Genomic DNA, 18,268 nt, shown 5'->3' on the forward strand with positions numbered 1-18,268 from the left:
GCAGGGAAGGCATTTCAGTTCAGAGCCCTGTGCTTCAGTCTGTGAACAGCACCTCGGGTATTTGTGAGGATATTAGTGTCAGTAGGGGGATGGTGTTACCTTTTGTGAATGAAAATTCTGCTCTGTTTAGATGACTGACTGTTGGCCCACTCTTTCAAGGGAATTCTGAGGGCCAAGGATCTGTTACTTTGCCTAGCTCACTCAACTTTCAGAAGTCTGCCCTATTCCCACTCCGTCCATTCTCTACCTGGGGAAAAGGACAGACTCACAGTTTTCAGGCTTGCCCATCAGAGAAACTGATAGACAAATTTATATTGTTTCTAGGAAAATTTCAGTACTTAAGGAAGTTTCCAGCAAGACAATAGCTGTCTCTGTTGGGACACATGGCATCTCTAGAAAGATTTGTCAGTTTAACAAGGCTCAGGATGCGGCCAATTCAGCTCTATTTGAGAGAAATTTGGGACAGGAAGTCCTTGCCAGACCCATTTAATTTCAGTCCCAGTAAGTCTTCAGGAGACATTAACATGGTGGAAGGATTACCAGAAACTGGGAACAGGGTCATCCCTAGGGTTAGCAAGCCAAGATCTAACCTTGTTTTTAGACACTTCAATGACAAGCTGGAGAGCATGCGTGGGAGGCCATCAGATGTCTGGAATATGGTCACACTAGAGAGGGAGCTGCACATAAACAATATAGAACTGTTGACAGTATGGAAGTCTCTCTTTCAGTGTTAAACCTAGCCAGAGGAAAGGTAATAGCAGTAGTATTTTTAGACAGTACCACTTCTTTGGCATACGTCAGAAACCAGGGCGGCATGAGATCGAAGTCAGATGTTTCTGATAGCAGAGAAGTTGCTTCTTTGGGCAGAAGCCAGAACATAGTTTTGATTCCACAGTTCATTCCAGGGAAAGACAATTTTGGTGGATCAGTGGAGCGGGATAGGACAAGTCCTATCCACATAATGGTCATTACATCCTAGTCTGCCACAGAATGGTCATTACATCCAATAGTCTGCCAGTCGCTTTGGAGTCTGTGGGGAGCACCTAATGTGGACTTATCTGTGACAATGATGAAAAAGAAACTTTCACTATATTGCTCTCCATGCCAGGGCCCTCAGGCTAGGGCAGTAGATGTGTTTTTCAAGAGTGGTCCAACCTAGATATGTACGCTTTTCCTCTGTTTGCAGTAAAAAGTGCCAAGCAAAAATTTTGGGAATCGAACCACATCAGTGTGACTTAATAGCTCTGTGGTAGCTCAGAGAGGAGGATTGTGGACCTCCCAGTGTTGATTCCAGACCTTCTAGCATTTTTGGTTTATCTCCCTCTTATTCTTCTGTTAAGGAAGGATATATCTACTCAGACAACCGAATTCCATGCGGTTCCACCAAGCCTATGCATGCTACTTAACCTCTTGGAGACTCTTGACTGTCTCCTCCGAGCAAGGGGGTTTTCCTAACTATCTCAGAAATCTATCCTTAAATCAAGATGAACAATAACCTTGGCCTGCATTAAGAGGCAGTGGTTTGTGCACTCCTCCTGGTGCCATTCTAGAGGAATTTCCAGCACCTGTAACTGTAAACAACATCATTAGCTGCTATTCGAGGATATAGATCCATGCTTTCCTCAGTTCTGCATCATTTGCAATTGGATATTTCTAATGATTCAGACCTTAAGGAGGTGGAGATTGTTTGAGATTGAAGTCCCCAGAGTTCAATATCAACCTCTTTCGTGGAACTTTGATGTAGTTTTAACATTTTTATCTGCAGATCCGTTTGAACTTTTAGAATCTGCTTCTTTGAAGTTTCTGACCATGTAGCACTTTTTGGTAGTACTGGCAACAGCAAAGAGTTAATGTGTTACAAGCATTCTCCAATAAGGTAGGCTTTTGTAAAGGAGATGCTGTTTTGTCATTTGTGCCTTTGTTCAGGGCTATGAATGAAATCAAGGCCAAACTTCTACTTAAATCAGTACAAATTCCAAATTTAACCTCTGATGGGGAATGAAGTAGTGCTTTTTTTTGTCATGTTAGAGCTATTGAGATTTATTTAGATAGATTAAAGCCAATGATAGGCAGAGTCAGTTGTATTTTGTAGTGTTAGATAACTAACACTCCTTCATCTAAGATTGCAATGTAAATTTGTTAAGCATTTAATAAGACAAGGGCATGAAAAACTAAATCCAGATCTCTACCTTTATTGAAGGTAAATATACATTGTAAGAGGAGTTGCTACGTCTTAGTGTTTTTTGTCTCTTGAAGATGTAGTTAATGTGTCATAATGGAAGTGCAATTCAGTTTTTGCTGCTCATTATTTCAAAGATGTAGAAATTACATTCAAAAATTGTAAATCCCTTAGCCGTGTAGTAATAGTGGGTAAAATCTTTTCCTGAACCAAAAGAAAGAGGAAACTTTTAGGCTCTATTTTTAATCCCGCATTGGCTTTCTGGGGATTACGAAGGTACATTTGTTTTATCATAGGTATTTATTTGTACCTGACTATCTTTTTGGGGCTTTCGGGCCCAGGCACAGTGCCTCAGTGGCTCAATCGGTATGGTCTTGACCTGCCACCTCGATGGCCGCAAGTTCAATTCTTGGGGATTCCATTGAAGTGTTAGAGATGTGTATTTCAGGTGATAGAAGTTCAAGAAGTTCACTCTTGATGTGGTTCGGAAGTCATGTAAAGCCATTGGTCTTGTTGCTTAGTAACCATTGGTTCCATGCAACGTAAAAACACCATACAAACAAACAAAAACAAACTCAAATGGTCCCACCATGCCACTTCTATTCATTCTGGCTGAAAATTAAGTGGTTTTCTCTGCAAGGCTGCTCTTGACTCTACACACACGAGAGCCTTGCATCCTGAATGGAATTCACCTTCTGGTGGCAGTATTATTCAGGAAAGATTTCAGATCAGCTAAGAATATTTTAGTTTTCATACATGAAGCTCTTAGCTCACTTGGCCGAGTGGAATTTGTCTAGCTGCACTACCCATCCTTTATCTCAATGTGTCAACTAACTTTAACAGTAGACCCCACCCAGCTTCCCCACACTTATGTAATGGGCTGTCAAGGAGAATTCTGACTTGAGCTTAAACATTCAAACAAACCTGGTGGAGAACAGGTGAACTAGACAGTCTTCTGGGTCAGCCAAGTGATCTTCTTTTGTTTGAATGCAGACTTGCCTATTGGTACGGAGATAGAAGCATAAGCTAACTTTAACAGTAGGTAAATATCCAAATAATAAATTTTATGAAAATTTATATTATTACAGCACAGACTTAAGAGCTAATCTAATCTAAATCTTATATATATAGCTGATAGTCGGACTATTGTATATGTTTGCTATAGATGGTGAAACTACTGGACCAAATTGAACCAAAGTTGGACCATATATGTAAATTTTATACAGGATGGTTTTTATCAGGGTGCCGTTTTGATCTGGATATCCGGCCATGCTGACTTCTTTATGATTTTCATAGAGAACAGAATAGATGCTATTCTGGTAGACCTTTTCATGAAGATTCTAAATGTGGCCTTACTTTTCTTCTACAATGGAAAAAACTATTGTTATTAGGAGTTTTTTTCCGGATATCCAGCCATGTTAATGTTGTTATTATTCATAGAGAAAAAAGAAAGCATTATTCTGATAGAACTTTTTCTACAATATGTAAAATAACGATGATATTTGGGGTTTCGTCCTGCATATCTGGCCATGCTAACTTCTTTATTATTCGTATAGAAAAAATATAACATTATTCTGATAGAACTTTTCACAAGGGTTCCAAACATGCTTTTACTTTTCTTCTCAGATGAAAAAATACTAATATTAAGGGTTTTTTATTTGGATATCTGGCTTGGCTAACTTCTTTATTATTAGTGGTAGAGAAATAAGAATGCATCACAGTGAACCCCCTGTATTTGCGGATTTCTCTCTTGAACACAACCCCCATTATTTGCAGAAAATTCGCTGTATTTTTCCGAGAAATATCCACAAAATCCTGTTTTTTATCAGTTTCATCATAAAATGCACTTTTTGTGTTAAAACTATTTACAAACCCAGGTATAAACATTTTTAGTGGGGTTTTCTTGAGTTTTAAGTAACAAAATAGGAGTTTTAAGCATTTTTATAGGAGTTTCAACTCTGCAGATTCTAGCTATTTGTGTAGAGGTCTGGTACGCATACTCCGTGAATACAGGGGGAACACTGTATTCTGATAGGAACTTTCCAGAGGATTCCAAATATCCTCGTACTTTCCTTCTACGATGAAAATTAACTACAATATTAGGGGTTTTTATCCAGATATCCGCCTGTGATCCAGCCATGCTAACTTCTTTATTAATATTTATAGAGAAAAAAGAAAGCACCATTTTGATAGAACTTTAAACGGGGATTCCAAATTTGCTCTGACTTTTCTTCTAAAATGAAAAATAATGTTGATGTTAGGGGTTATGATCCGGACATTCAGCTGTGCTAAGTTTTTTTACTATTATTCCTAAATAAAAAAAAGCATCATTATTTTGATAGAAATTTTTACAAGGATTCCAAATATATGCTTACTTTTCTTCTACAATGGAAAATAACAATGATTGTGGAAGGGGTTGGGTTTTTTTTACGGGTTACATTTTGATCCCAAAATCCGGCCATGTTAACCCTCTTACGCCGATTGGACGTATTAAACGTCGAGTCAAAATGTCTCCCGTATGCCGATTGGACGTATCATACGTCGGCTCAAAAAAGTTTTTTTAAAAATTCGCGGAAAAATACTTATAGGCCTACCAGCCGAAAACTTTTGTATCACGCGCCTTGGGGGATGCTGGGAGTTCACGGATCAAGGCGTTGTTTTGTTTACAATCGCTACGCAGGCGCGCAAGCGCGAATTTCTTTCTTATCGCACTAAAAAGTATCAGTGACACATCTCGGAAATTATTTCGTCACTTTGACATAATTTTTGCACCATTTTAAATTATCCTTTACATGAAGTATTATATATGAAAATGTGCGTAATTTCATGTAAAATACAACAAAAAAATACTCATGATTGTAGCTTTTATCAATTTTGAAATATTTTCATATAAATAACAATAAGTGCAAAAATTTCACCTTCGGTCAACTTTGACTCTACAGAAATGGTCGAGAAACGCAATTGTAAGCTAAAATTCTTATATTATAGTAATATTCAATCATTTGCCTTCATTTTGCAACAAATTGCACGTCTCTAGCACAATATTTCGATTTATGGTGAATTTATGAAAAAACTTTTTCCTTACGTTCGTGCGATAAACTCTTCCGATAAATTTTTTCGCGATTGTCCTCATGTCTTGCACCCTTTCAAATTTGCCGTTACATAAAGTTTTATATATGGAAATGTGCGCAATTTCATGCACAATACAACAAAAAACAACCCATGGTTGTAGCTTTTATCAGTTTTGAAATATTTTCATATAAATAACGTTAAGTGCAAAAATTTCAACTTTCGGTCAACTTTGACTCTACCGAAATGGTCGAAAAACGCAATTGTAAGCTAAAACTCTTATATTCTAGTAATATTCAATCATTTACCTTCATTTTGCAACGACTTGGAAGTCTCTAGCACAATATTTCGATTTATGGTGAATTTATGAAAAAAAAACATTACGTTCGCGCGGTAACTCTTCCGAAAAAATCAGAATTTTTTTGTGCGATTGTCGAAATGTTTGCACCATTTAAAATTAGCTGTTACATAATGTTTTATATATGAAAATGTGCGCAATTTCATGTAGAATACAACTAAAAATGATTGAAGGTTGTAGCTTTTCTCTTTTTTCGAAATATTTGCATATAAATCACGATAAATAGAAAAAAAACCACGTTCGGTCAAATTTGACTCTACCGAAATAGTTGAAAAACGCAATTGTAAGCTAAAACTCTTACGGCCTAGTAATATTCCGTCATTTTTCTTCATTTTGAAACAAATTTGAAGTCTCTAAAACAATATTGTGATTTATGGTGAATTTTTGTATATATTACCTTCACTCCGCGCGCCGATTCGCGGCCGCAAGTCTCCGAAATACGTACATCGCATTTTCCTAATATTTGCTCCTTTTCATATTAGCCTTTTTATAGAGTTTCATATATCAAAATGTGCGCAATTTCATGAAGAATACAATAAAAAATAATTGAAGGTTGTAGCTTTTCCCATCTTTGAAATATGTGCATATAAAAAAAAATATATATTAAAATTTCGACATTCGGTCAAATTTAACTCGTCCGAAATGGTCGAAATCTGCAATTCTAATCTAAAACTCTTACAGTATCGTAATATTCAATCATTTGTCTTAATTTTGAAATAAATTGGAAGTCTCTAGAACATTATTTCGAATTACGGTGAATTTTTGAAAATAACATTTTTTTACGTCCGTGCGTTACGAATTCGTACATCATTTTGTGATAATATTTTTCCGGTGTTGCTTTTATTGTTTTACTATGTATTATATATCAAAAGGATTGCAATTTAGTGTACAATACAACGAAAAAAATGTAACTCGTTAGCTTTGACCGTTTTTTGCACAGCGTGATTTGAATACAATTATCTATGAATTTTTTTTTTCGTTACCATATATCGCATTATTTACATATGATAATGATATTATTTTTCATTTCTGATGATTGCATACTAAACTTCAGGCAATGAAAAAAAAAATGAGCTAAAAATGAACTCTTAATCTTCAAAACTAAGCGCGCTGTGATTTTTTGAAAAAATTATTTTTTCCGGTTCCGCGCTCACTCCAAACCGGCGCCGGCATACAGGAGAGGTTTTGATTTTTAGGGCTTCGGCGTAAGAGGGTTAACTTCTTTAATATTAGTTGTAGACAAAAATTAAACATAATTCGGATTGAACTTTTTACAAGGATTCCAAATATGCTCTTTCATTTCTTCTATGATGAAATATAATGATGATATCACGGTTCAAATAATGCTGGCCTACGGTTGCCCACCACCAGGCGCTAGCCGGCTAGTGTAAAGTGTGTCACTGTTATGATGAATGTCTATTGGTTGGTGGGTTGGTCTTGTTTGTAGTCTGTGTGGTAACAAGGGCATTTCTAGTGCTCTGTAGGACACACCCTATGCCATGGCATGCAAGGTGTGATTTCCTTTTCTGGCTAATAGTTTTGATTTATCCACTGTTGGCACTTTCTCTTGTATTCATTACTGTTTTGTCACTTGATCTCATTTGATAGATGTGTTTGGTCTTGATGTTTCAGAAACTTATCACCATGAAACGTACTCATGTGTTCATTAGTTCCATCAAATTTGGGCTAGAGGGGTCATTCAAATGAAATGCTACCAGTAGACTCACTACTGGTTAAGGAATTTTGGTATAATTCTCTGGTATGGTAGGCAGCAGCCTATTGGAAAAACCTCAGGTACAAGAGTAATTGGGTTCCAACTTCTTTATGATCTGTGTAGGTCAATTGGAAATGCCTTGGCCTCCCATTTGAAATACTGGGATTTGGTCCCAGTTTATGCTAACTGGGCTGGGAAGTTTGGTAAAATTTGCTGGTATGTTAGCCAGCATCCTACCTGTGAAAACCATGTACAGGAGTATAAACTTATAATGCCAGCTTTTCTGACCTGTGGCAGTCAGTTGCTAAAGTCTTGGCCTCTCATCAGGAGTTGACTCTGGTATTGCGTAGTATCCAGCCTTCACTAATAGTGGCTCACCTGTCAGTCAGCTTTATGCCTGAGGAGGAGATGTATCGTATTCCAGTTAAATGTTGTCAGTGAGTTGGAGAAGTACGAGTTATCTGTTTTCCTTTGCTGTTCCTTCTCTGCTGTTGTAGTCAAGTAACGATAAGTTGCCGTGTCTGATAGAGCAGTCAGAGCATAGCAACAGTGGTCAAACTCAAGTCTCTTTGACTGCTTGTCACCTTCCTTCATGCTGGTTATTGTCACACTTCCTTTGTCAAAGAGTTGGGAATACCTTTTTCAACTTGAAATCAAAGTTCATTAGTTGCCTGCCATATTGTGGCCTATTCACTGTTTAGAACTACTAATTGCCATTATTCAAGCTAACACCTAGAACCATGATTGTCTACCAAAACTGGTGTTACAGCATCTAGGTTATTGACACAGTGAAAGTGTTTTCAGAGATCTATGTCCTTGTTAATGGTACAATGGAATTATTCCACTCGGGGCAGTTTTGTAGTGGCTGTTAACTCGAACTAGATGTGCATTTCATACATTGAAACTCACATTCAATTTATTCATGTCTTTCAATGAAATTATTAATTTTGGCTGCCAGTGGGAGATTCCCTGTGTTTTCATGTATAAGGCAGTATTTTTTATCATATAATACTATGCTTCACCAGACTATAAATTTCTTAAAATGTACATATTAACCTGTTAATGGTATTTTACATGTACTGTTCATTATCAGTGTACAAGGTGCATATATTTTCTTCAGAATATCAATCAGATGTGGCACACATTTCAATGATCTCCAAGAAATAGAAGTAGTGGATCTTCATGAACCAACTGGATGGCTTTTAATTCCATTGAAGGACATTCATGATCGACCAATTCGAACATACATGGTACAAATTGCAGTGCTGTCCAATCATCAGAATGGAAGAGACACACACATGCGTCAAATTAAAATCCACTCGCCTGTTGAGGACAAAGCTGTAGCGGTTGACTGCCTAGGAGCTTTTACTTCCCCCACATTTAAAAGCTATAGCTGTATCAGGTAGTAGCAAGATAGTTTATGCACGGTTTTTGTATACTTTTTATACGGTTTTTGTATACTAATTATATTATAGTTTGTGGTCATAAAGCATTGCTTTATTTTTGTATTTTTGAAGACAGTTGAGTTCAGTTAAGTAATTGGTTATAATTTTTTGCATTTAGTTAAGTAATTATTTATATTTTTGCAATATAGGTTTTGATTGATTGCCTTTATAATTTTAATGCTACTAGATATGTTATATCTGACTTATAAATAATTAATTTGAATGTGACATGTATTCTGTCGGAAGTAAAAATATATTAAGGCAATAATTGCATACAGTTTCATTATCACATATCAGATCTTTACTTGTTGCAGTATTTACAACACTGTTAGGTTGAAAGATATGTAGGGACGTAAAAATCCTTAACTCCAGTTTTCATCTCTTGCAAGAACTGAGCTTATAGAAATGATAAAGTGGTCTGGTTGAACATTCATGTCCATCAAGTCTTGCCTGCAACAGTGCATTGTAGAGCATGTTTTACGTGCCTTTCCCTTGTATGGTACAACTTTCAAGTTTGATGCTTTCATTCAGGCCAGAATTATAAGCACTGACTTGGTGTTGCATCAGTTAAATACACATCTACCTTTTACCATTCAGAGGATAACCTCCTCCAGGTAGATGCTTTGGAGGTATGAAAGCAGAGTGAGGCAGATGTCTGCTGAACTTAGGGTAACTCCTTAATTGTAACAACTGGTTGTACTGCCTGATTTACATGGTGTAAGACTTAATTGTTCATACATGTATACAAACCCATGGTTTTACATAGAGGATTTACTTTCAGTGTAAGCTGAAGCCAGCCATTTAACTAAAAACAAGGTAGATATCTGTAGTTATCTACTGATGGTAGGGAGGAATCCCTGCCATCCAGTTGGCCACATCTGAGAGACATATCTTCTGCTGCCTACTGTGAAACTTAATTCTTAATTATAATTTGTTCATGATACAAAACTGGTCTGATTACTTGGATATATAAAGGTAGATAAGCTAGGAATTGTACCCAACCTAACTTAACACAATCCCAGACTTTTGAAGAATGGAAAAACTTCTTGCAGAATTCATGAAGCTTTGGAAAAATCATAGAGCAGGTCTGACAAAGATATGATCAAATCAGTTAGGCCAGGCTCAGAACTCCCAACACTTAGGCTAAGTTATTATTGTAAAGATAGGTTTGAACTATCCAGGCTAGGCCTACAATCCAACCGCTTTCCAAGGCGGTCACCCATGGGGGGGTTAGTGCCATCAATGCACCTGTGGTGCTATGTAGGCATTACTCAAGGTTCTTTGTAGCATCCCTTCAGGCCCTAGCTGCAACTACTTTCATTCCTTTTACTATACCTCCTTTCATATCTTTCTTCAACCTTACTTTCCACACTTGTAGTGAAACTGCGGGGCTTTCTTCCTGTTACATACATCTTTCAAACCTTTTCACTGTCAATTTCCATTTCAGCGCTGAATGGCCTAGTTGCCCCAGTGCTTGGCATTATGCCTAAAATCTATAAAATCAAATCAAAGAAAGACTAATGTGTCATGAGGTGTTTGCTTGGTTGTTGACCAGCTTCTACCTCGTATATGCATGAGTTGCCAGATCTCATAGATTTCTTGCTATACAATCTTTGATTTTATTAAAAGATTTCCAGCTGGCACGAGAATGTTTATCCTATTGTTAAGACCGAAGGTTTGTTAGCTATGAAAAATAAAAACTGATTAAAAATTTGTCATGTTCAAATTAGCTAGGCTAGGCTAGTCTAGGCTAAAAACTCAACTACTAGCTAGGCTAATAACTCAACCACTTAGGCTAAAGACTTGAATGGTAGAGACAGTTTCAAACTAGCTAAGCTAAGCTAAGCTAGGCTAGGCTAGATTAAAACTAAACTATGTAGACTATGCTAAGAACTCTATTACTTAAGCTAGGCTAAGATGGTAAGGTAGGTTTGAACTAGCTAAGCTAGGTCAGACTAGAATTCAACCACTTGCTAGGCTAAGGTAGTAAGGGAAGTAGTTCCCCATCCTTCCTTTGTCTTGAAGTCCTTTCGGTACAAACTCCAGTACCTAACCAGTTGAGTAGGTCTGAATTGTAGATATGGAGTTAAAAATAATTTACTCGCACCAAGAAAATGCTTGTATGATCAGAATTGGACCCTGATATGTAAGCAGCAGTAGGATGGAATGGTTCCAAAGCACTTCACTGTAAAGGATCCAACCTACTGGCTAAACTATAACTACTTGTGTCAAAGTAGAGGTTAGGTCAATATTTTTGTAGGAACAATCCAAATTGTAAATAAACAATGATGTTGAGCAGATTACTTATGTAAGAAATATATTAGCTAGGAAAATATGCTAGTAGAGTTTGGTAGTTTTGGTAGATGAAGGAAAAAAGTGTAGTAGAAGAGAAACGCAAACCAGGATGTTTGAAAAATGAGATTCGTAAAACGCAGAGAGACATAACAAAAATCAATGATGCAAGCTGTTAGAAGAATAACAAGTGGGTGGTAACGACTGCTCACAGCATATGCCCTGATTCGTTAGATGTCGTCGCCGGAAGTAGTAGGCATTGAAGATTATCCAATTATGAAGAATTAGGGTGGTCTCCAGTAGAAAAAAAGGTAGAGCCAGAAATCAGAACTGGGTCCAGAGTTCAGTTGGAATGAAAGAAAAGACCAGTTAAGAACTCACTTCTGGATGCATAACTTGTGTCGGTTTATACTCTGTTTACCCTGTGTCATTTGTGTGTGATAGGAAAGTGAAGTTGTGTGTGTTACAATAATAATTAGGAACTAAAACGTGGTGTTTAACTTGCCCAGGATCCTAGAGGAAACCGAACTCACCGATTATAAAATCAGCCTCCTGAGATAAGTGAAATCAAATTAAAAGGAATTAAATGAGAAATCAGCGAGACGTCCAGAAGAACAGAGAAGTATAAAATTACAAGATCCTACAAGAGATTCACACTCAACGCAGTGTAGATGAAGGATACCCCCATATAACAAAACTAAAAGAGAAGCAAATACAAACCAAAACTACAAATGAAAAAGACTTCATCACAACATAAAATACCACCACAGCAATGAAACAAAAGAATTATTCCTACCTGGGAAGGATTGAAGTCTTTGATTTACACAAAGACTGACAATTCCCACAATGAAGGTCATATGGTCTTCATTGAATGAATCTAATGCCTTGGAGTGAAGGACGCAACAGTTGGAGATCAATCTTGTACGCTGATGACATGGAACGTTCATCGGACTTACCAATGGAATGCATGTCAGTTGTTTGCTGTGGCCAAAAGGCATTGCAGATGTGCTGCATGGCCGTAGTGTAGGTCAATGGTCCACTCCCGGACATTGCACAAACAAGCTGTGAGATAGGTCGAAGGTCCATTTTGATCCTAAACATAGAAGACGCGGCACGCCCATCAGAAGTCGGCAAGCCAACATTCATCAAACATTATCTGCATGACCAGGTCACTGCACAAACGTGCTTATGATCTATGGCCGTATAGTTACGTATCTGCCCCTGGCTATGAAGAGTCATGTTCATGGATGTGTAACAATGGCTGACCATAAATCTAGTTAAGAAGCTGTCTAAAATATAGAAGATGCTGTTGACTCCAATGTAGCAGCCTCTGGACACATAAGTTTAGGTCATTCCATTCTGACTTTATATAAAGTCAACTTTGTCTCAGATGAATAACATCTAGGTTGACATATCACTCAACAAAGGAATAACAGATACTGAATAATACTAATTCTTTCTTAGAAGTGAAGGCAGGAGAAACTTGAATCATCTATTTGATCATAAAAAGTTATGCCCTGAAATCCATGCATTGACATGTTGTAGAATAGATTCTGCATGGCTGGAGCACGACAATTCATAGGACACCTTCATATGAGAGCTTGACAGGGAGAGACAGAGGAGGGTTCTCTTGTTACAGTGGTGTTTTGGTGAGGAGGGGTGTCAGGCATTTCTATGCTCCCTCCTCTTGTTCTTGTTTTAAAGGATGAGAAGTCCTTGATGAAGTTTCTAAGCCTCCCTTGCTCTTTTTGTCTTTGTTTGCTGTATCACACAAAGCTTTTTTCAGCTTGTCTATTTTGGTCAGGGTGTGTGTTGTTGTTAAGTGTCATAGTTTTAAGAGCTATATAATTTTCCCAGCTTTTGATGTTGGATTTACAGAAGCTGAGCCTTCTACTTTGTCTTTTGCTGTGGGCCACAGCCATGTCTTCCCCAGATGTACCTCCCTGTCTGTGCTCTTGATGACAGTTATATCTCACCTAAGATGCATGGCTGCAAAAGAGGGGGTGTATAGGACTGGCCTCTTACCTTTCCTTTTATGCCCTTCTAAGGGACGATTAGCTAGCTGTCACATGCTGGATAACCATGCATGCAGGTGTTCTAGATGACCAAGTATCCTGTCTATAATCTAGCCATTTTTGAATTAATAGGTGGAACTCCTACCCCCTCTAGCAGGGGGGGGGGGGGGGGGAGAGACGGACTGACAATGAATAGGCCCGTTGGGTATCTTCAGCTTTTGTCCCCCAACAATAGAGTTCATCATCCAAGCCTCTCTTTGAATTAATGATGTTACATTCCATTTACTTGAAAGGCCCAGAAGTCTGGCAGTTGAACAAAACATGTTCAACTTTCTTTGCTCTTACATGACTATGAAAGAGCCCCTGGTAAGGTGAACCACCAGTCAGTTTAGATTTAATCAGGATTTTCCCACCAAGAAGTAAGCCTCCCCTATGTAAGACCAAGGGTTTGTATATGTGTAGGAACAAATGACAAATTTTTAAAGTAATTTGTATTTTTCCTAGCATACAAACCTGAGGTCCTTACATAAATGGCCTGCCTCTTTCTGCTACCTGGGCCCAAAAGGTAGAGTGAATATGTACCAACTGGATGGCGGGGATTCCTACCCTACCATTGGTAGCCAACTACCAATAACCATCTTGTTTTTAGGAAAACGGCAAGCTCCAGCTAGTGCTGAAAGTAAATCTCCCTATGTAAAGACCTCAGATTTATGTTAGAAAAAAATACAATTATGTTAAAAACAAATTCTTTTTTTATGATGGGATTTTCCCTTGTTCAGAACATATGAATTTGTTAATATACAAATAAAAAGTTTTCTGAAAAAGAGAAGTATTTCAAACATTTTATTACATATGCAGATTTGCAAACAAATATCAAGCCATTATTATGACAGTTACAGAAACGTTATCAAAACCTGTTGCCTTAGATACAAATCATTGCTATGTAAATGCCTTTCTTTGTCAGTTTTGCTGAGTAGACCACTTAAATAATTTAATGACTTTATAATTGGCATACAAAAAGGAGCAGTTCTTATTTCCTGCTAGCAAAATTACTCTTGATTACTAGGCAGTGTGAGAGTGCAAGAGTCCCTGTGAGGGAGGAATAAAACGCCTTATAAATCAATGGCTCGTGTAAACCAACTTGGAAAACTAAAAAATGCTTATAATTTATAATAGTATAAAAACTTGTCCCATTTGAGATTGAGTCCCTATCTTATAGTATAAATTTTTATTCCTATTTGTCATTTTATAATTTCTGTTATCTTAGTTTACCTTAGTAAAATTATTTACTGTACTTCCCTTCACAATTGAATAAAAACATCTTTCAGAGTAATAAAAAGCACAATACGACAGTTAAACTTAGTAAGTGGTCTGACCTGGCAAAGAAAGCCATTGACATGGTGGTGACTTGAAATTTAACAAACTGACAGCAAATCATAAAAATAGTTTAACCCTTTGTTTACATCTATTGTAACCTGAAGTATGCAGGTTTCTCTGGGCTATTACAGAAACTACTGTACATCCAAGTCACAAATATATTACTGAATGCCCTTGTGAACATATTTGTTCATACAAATATTTTTAAAAACATCAATAAACTATACTGAAACCTTACAAAAATAAAGATATGGCAAGCAACTGTACATATCTAAACTTATCACAAACCTCATATGTAAAAGATCTGCATACATAGAATAAATAAAACAAAATATTTCACACATTCACACTAGTATAAAAATAATATTCTTCTGAAGCTGACAAGTTATATGATACCTAACAACTTGAGCATTATGGGTCAAAAATACAAAATAAAGAACTGGCTACCTCTACATTACTAATAGTCTTCAGGCCTGTATGAGGCTGACAGTTGTATCTGAAGTATTAACTTGACCATTGTGTATTACAAATTTTATACCTCATTTTCATATAATGTTTTAAATTCTTTAAATAATATAGTTAAAAACTATCTGGGTAGTACATGAAATGTAAATGCATTTGAAGGCAAATGCAGTATAAAAAGAAATTTAAACTAACAATAAAAAAATTTGTAAAATCATGTTACAAAGCACAGTAACTACCAATTTAAGCACTGCATTTTTAACAATGTACTAGTAGGACAGTACATGTAGTTAAGAGCAGCACAAAAAGCCACTAATTCTTTACTTGAAATATTACAGGCCAGTGAAGCAACATTTTTTACCCAATGTTTAATTCATAACAATTGCTTTCCTCTTGGAAGGTAGGTAAAATTTGGTTGAAAATTTATGTCAAGAAAAGACCACAAAATGGGGAGCGAGTGTAAAGTATTTACAGAATACATGTAAAATTGTCTTGATACATTACAGCATGTAATCTGTAGCATGAATGTTATGATTTTTCTACCTTCAATGTGCTTCAATATAAACAATGATTAAAAAATAAAAAGTACATTTTAAATAAGCCAAAATGAGATTAAAAAATATTAAGTATAATTTGAGAATCAAGGTAAAGTAGCTCAATACAATAAAAATGAACAATAATTAAGTATGCTGTTCAGTTAAAATGAAAACAATAACAGTTCTGTACTATATAACTTGTTTTGTTCTACAGTAATCATTACCATCACTGTTTATTTACATATGTAAAGGATGCTACATGAATTTCAAAAAATTTTCAGTCCTAATAAAAAACATTACAACCCCGATGGAAAATACTATTTAACATCAAACTTATTACATTCAAAGTAGGGACATCAAAAAATAAAGAAACAGCAGATTTCCTAGTAATAGTGGGAAAAGACAAAAATCTGTTCCCTATCTTTTTCTTCATAATTGTATTTAACCTGGTACCCAGCAATAACTTTAGAATCCACATTAGTTTTATCTTTCAACCATAAAGGGTGTAATAATAAATATTTGTTCTTTTTCTCTAGGAATATCACATATAACATGGTACAGAAATGTATATAAATGATTAATGTTTAAAATTCATTACCTTTTTTAAAAATACACCCATTAAAGTTACCTTCTACATAACTTCTGACTGTTATCCCTAATCTTGTGTGCTGCATTACCATTACCTATCAACTTACTTATCACTGAATGGATCTCATACTTGCCACAATTTTTTACAAAAATAAATTTGAAGGCACCAAAAGTACTTGATTCATCATGAACTAATGACAGTACTGCTAAAATGTTTTGCAACTTGAAATTTGAAGTAGGTATCAAAAGTGACCATATTAGCTACCATGTATTTTTCATCTTGCAAACAACCAGTTCATTTTCACTGACACCTGTATTTTGGAATGTTACTACAACTTGCATAAATTACCTGGAATAATACTCTATTAGCAAGATTTTCTATAAAAAAAAAGGGCTTTGCACCTAACTTCTGACATTTACTAATGATGGTGTATCCTAAATTCCCTGTGATAAATCTTGGGATACGTACAGGATTTTTACTTATCTTCTAACTGGGTTAAAATTGGGCAAAACTTATGAGTGCTTACTACATATTCATCACCACTTATTGATGATGAATAAATTCAAGAATTATACTTCATCATGAATAATTTGGGTATTTCTCCAAGTTTTATATATAATTATGTTCCCTACTATTTTTTTCCATGTTTCAGATGTTACTGTAACCTAATATCACCAACAATCAATGCCCTAATGAGTGTAATAATCAAATGGTTTACCATAACCCCTAATTTTTAAAAATTAAGCACCAATATAACATTTTGAGCCAACAATTTAAAATTTAATCACAGTAAATAGTTCACTACCTTACACGTTGGCCACTGGATCACTACACTTTTAACATCATGAATAATTAACCTCTCAAAGGAAATGGGAACAGCTCTTTGGAACTAAAATAGGTGGTGTATAAGGAAAATAAACAGCTGAGATATGAAACAAACTAATTACAATTCATAATGACAATCATAAATCTGCCTTCCAATGAACAATCTAAAACATAATTACTAACCTTGACAATGTTTCACGTCAGCAATGTGATGGTGTGAAACATTATATAAAGTACTTAGTGAAAGAAATAAATAAGTAATCACAGTATGCAACACTAAGTAACAAATATTCAAGAAGTAGATAGCTATCTACATGAGAGATTCACCTTAAAATCAAGCTAACTGCATTCACACACACACACACACACACTATTGCACAAAAGGTATTTGCCAAACAGTGAATATCACCACATAACACTCACACTAGTGCACTAAAATTATTGTTCTCTGTATCTTTCTAAACATTTGATGTCTGAGCTGGTTTCAGCAATTCAGGTCTTGGTGGTTCCTTTCTCCGGAAGGTGATCCATGAATAAACTATGCTGCCACATACACTAAAAAGAGAAAAAATTATCATGCATCATTTATTTGTTCATTACAAATCAAATTCCAAAGATTCTTGAAATGATTAAGTGCTCAATATTTCCCATTCTATAGATTCAAATTCTCCTCAACATTAAACATATTTTAAAGATATTTCTGTTGATGTAAGGGAATAATCTGAAGCCCTTCACGAGTACAGATTACTAAATTTAGCTCTCTCTAAACTAAAACTGGAGCACAATTATTTAGCATATACGTAGTATCTTAATATTGCTTACAAATGCAACCCATTGCTTCACAACTGGAAACTTGAAATGATCTTGGTGGGTAATCATTTTAACATGTAAAATACTGTATCTTAATACTAAAGATAATTAATTTGTGGCCAACAGGTAAGGTAGCACAGGTTATTGTTTTATTCAATAAATTATCCAGAACACTGAATCACATTTCTACACTTGGAGCAGTTTGAAAGATTTCCTTAACCCTTATGGGATGGGTAAATATATTGACATGCAGCTCCTCAGGTTGGGTAAACTTTAAGGTAGGCCAATTTACGAACAAACCACATCAATGGAAAGAATAAGATATGCAAATGTACATGGTGAAAGAAAAAAATTCTAAAAAATGTTCCCTATCTTCCATGAGAAGCTGGAAATTACTATTTACACCCCCTTGTGGGGCCTCTTTCACAAGAAAATCGTAAATTTTACCAACTTGTATATGTTTTTTCTAATAAATTAATTTATTTTTTGTAAAATTATAACTACTGTTCACACAATATCAAAACAGATAAGAAATAAAAGCAGTAACAAATTCTTAGCGAATTTGTTGAAAAATATTTACATAAATTTACCGAGAAT

At 35.8% G+C, this 18,268-nt stretch overlaps 2 protein-coding genes across 4 annotated transcripts in view; one reads left to right on the plus strand and one right to left on the minus strand.

Moving 5' to 3' along the window:
- LOC135198008 (anaphase-promoting complex subunit 10-like) overlaps positions 1-9,035 on the plus strand; it is a 43,825-nt gene extending 34,790 nt beyond the window's left edge. The window contains exon 3 of the mRNA XM_064225342.1: positions 8,441-9,035. Within this exon, the coding sequence (XP_064081412.1) occupies positions 8,441-8,726 (286 nt within the window). The 3' untranslated portion in view covers positions 8,727-9,035. The remainder of the gene's footprint in view (positions 1-8,440) is intronic.
- Positions 9,036-13,901: 4,866 nt separating this feature from the next.
- LOC135198011 (UDP-sugar transporter UST74c-like) overlaps positions 13,902-18,268 on the minus strand; it is a 229,551-nt gene continuing 225,184 nt past the window's right edge. For all 3 annotated transcript variants that reach the window (XM_064225354.1, XM_064225355.1, XM_064225353.1), the window contains one exon: positions 13,902-17,416. In XM_064225354.1, the coding sequence (XP_064081424.1) occupies positions 17,320-17,416 (97 nt within the window). In that variant the 3' untranslated portion in view covers positions 13,902-17,319. The remainder of the gene's footprint in view (positions 17,417-18,268) is intronic.

Source organism: Macrobrachium nipponense, chromosome 21 (genome assembly GCF_015104395.2).
Source record: "Macrobrachium nipponense isolate FS-2020 chromosome 21, ASM1510439v2, whole genome shotgun sequence".
In the NCBI taxonomy this organism is placed as follows: domain Eukaryota; kingdom Metazoa; phylum Arthropoda; class Malacostraca; order Decapoda; family Palaemonidae; genus Macrobrachium; species Macrobrachium nipponense.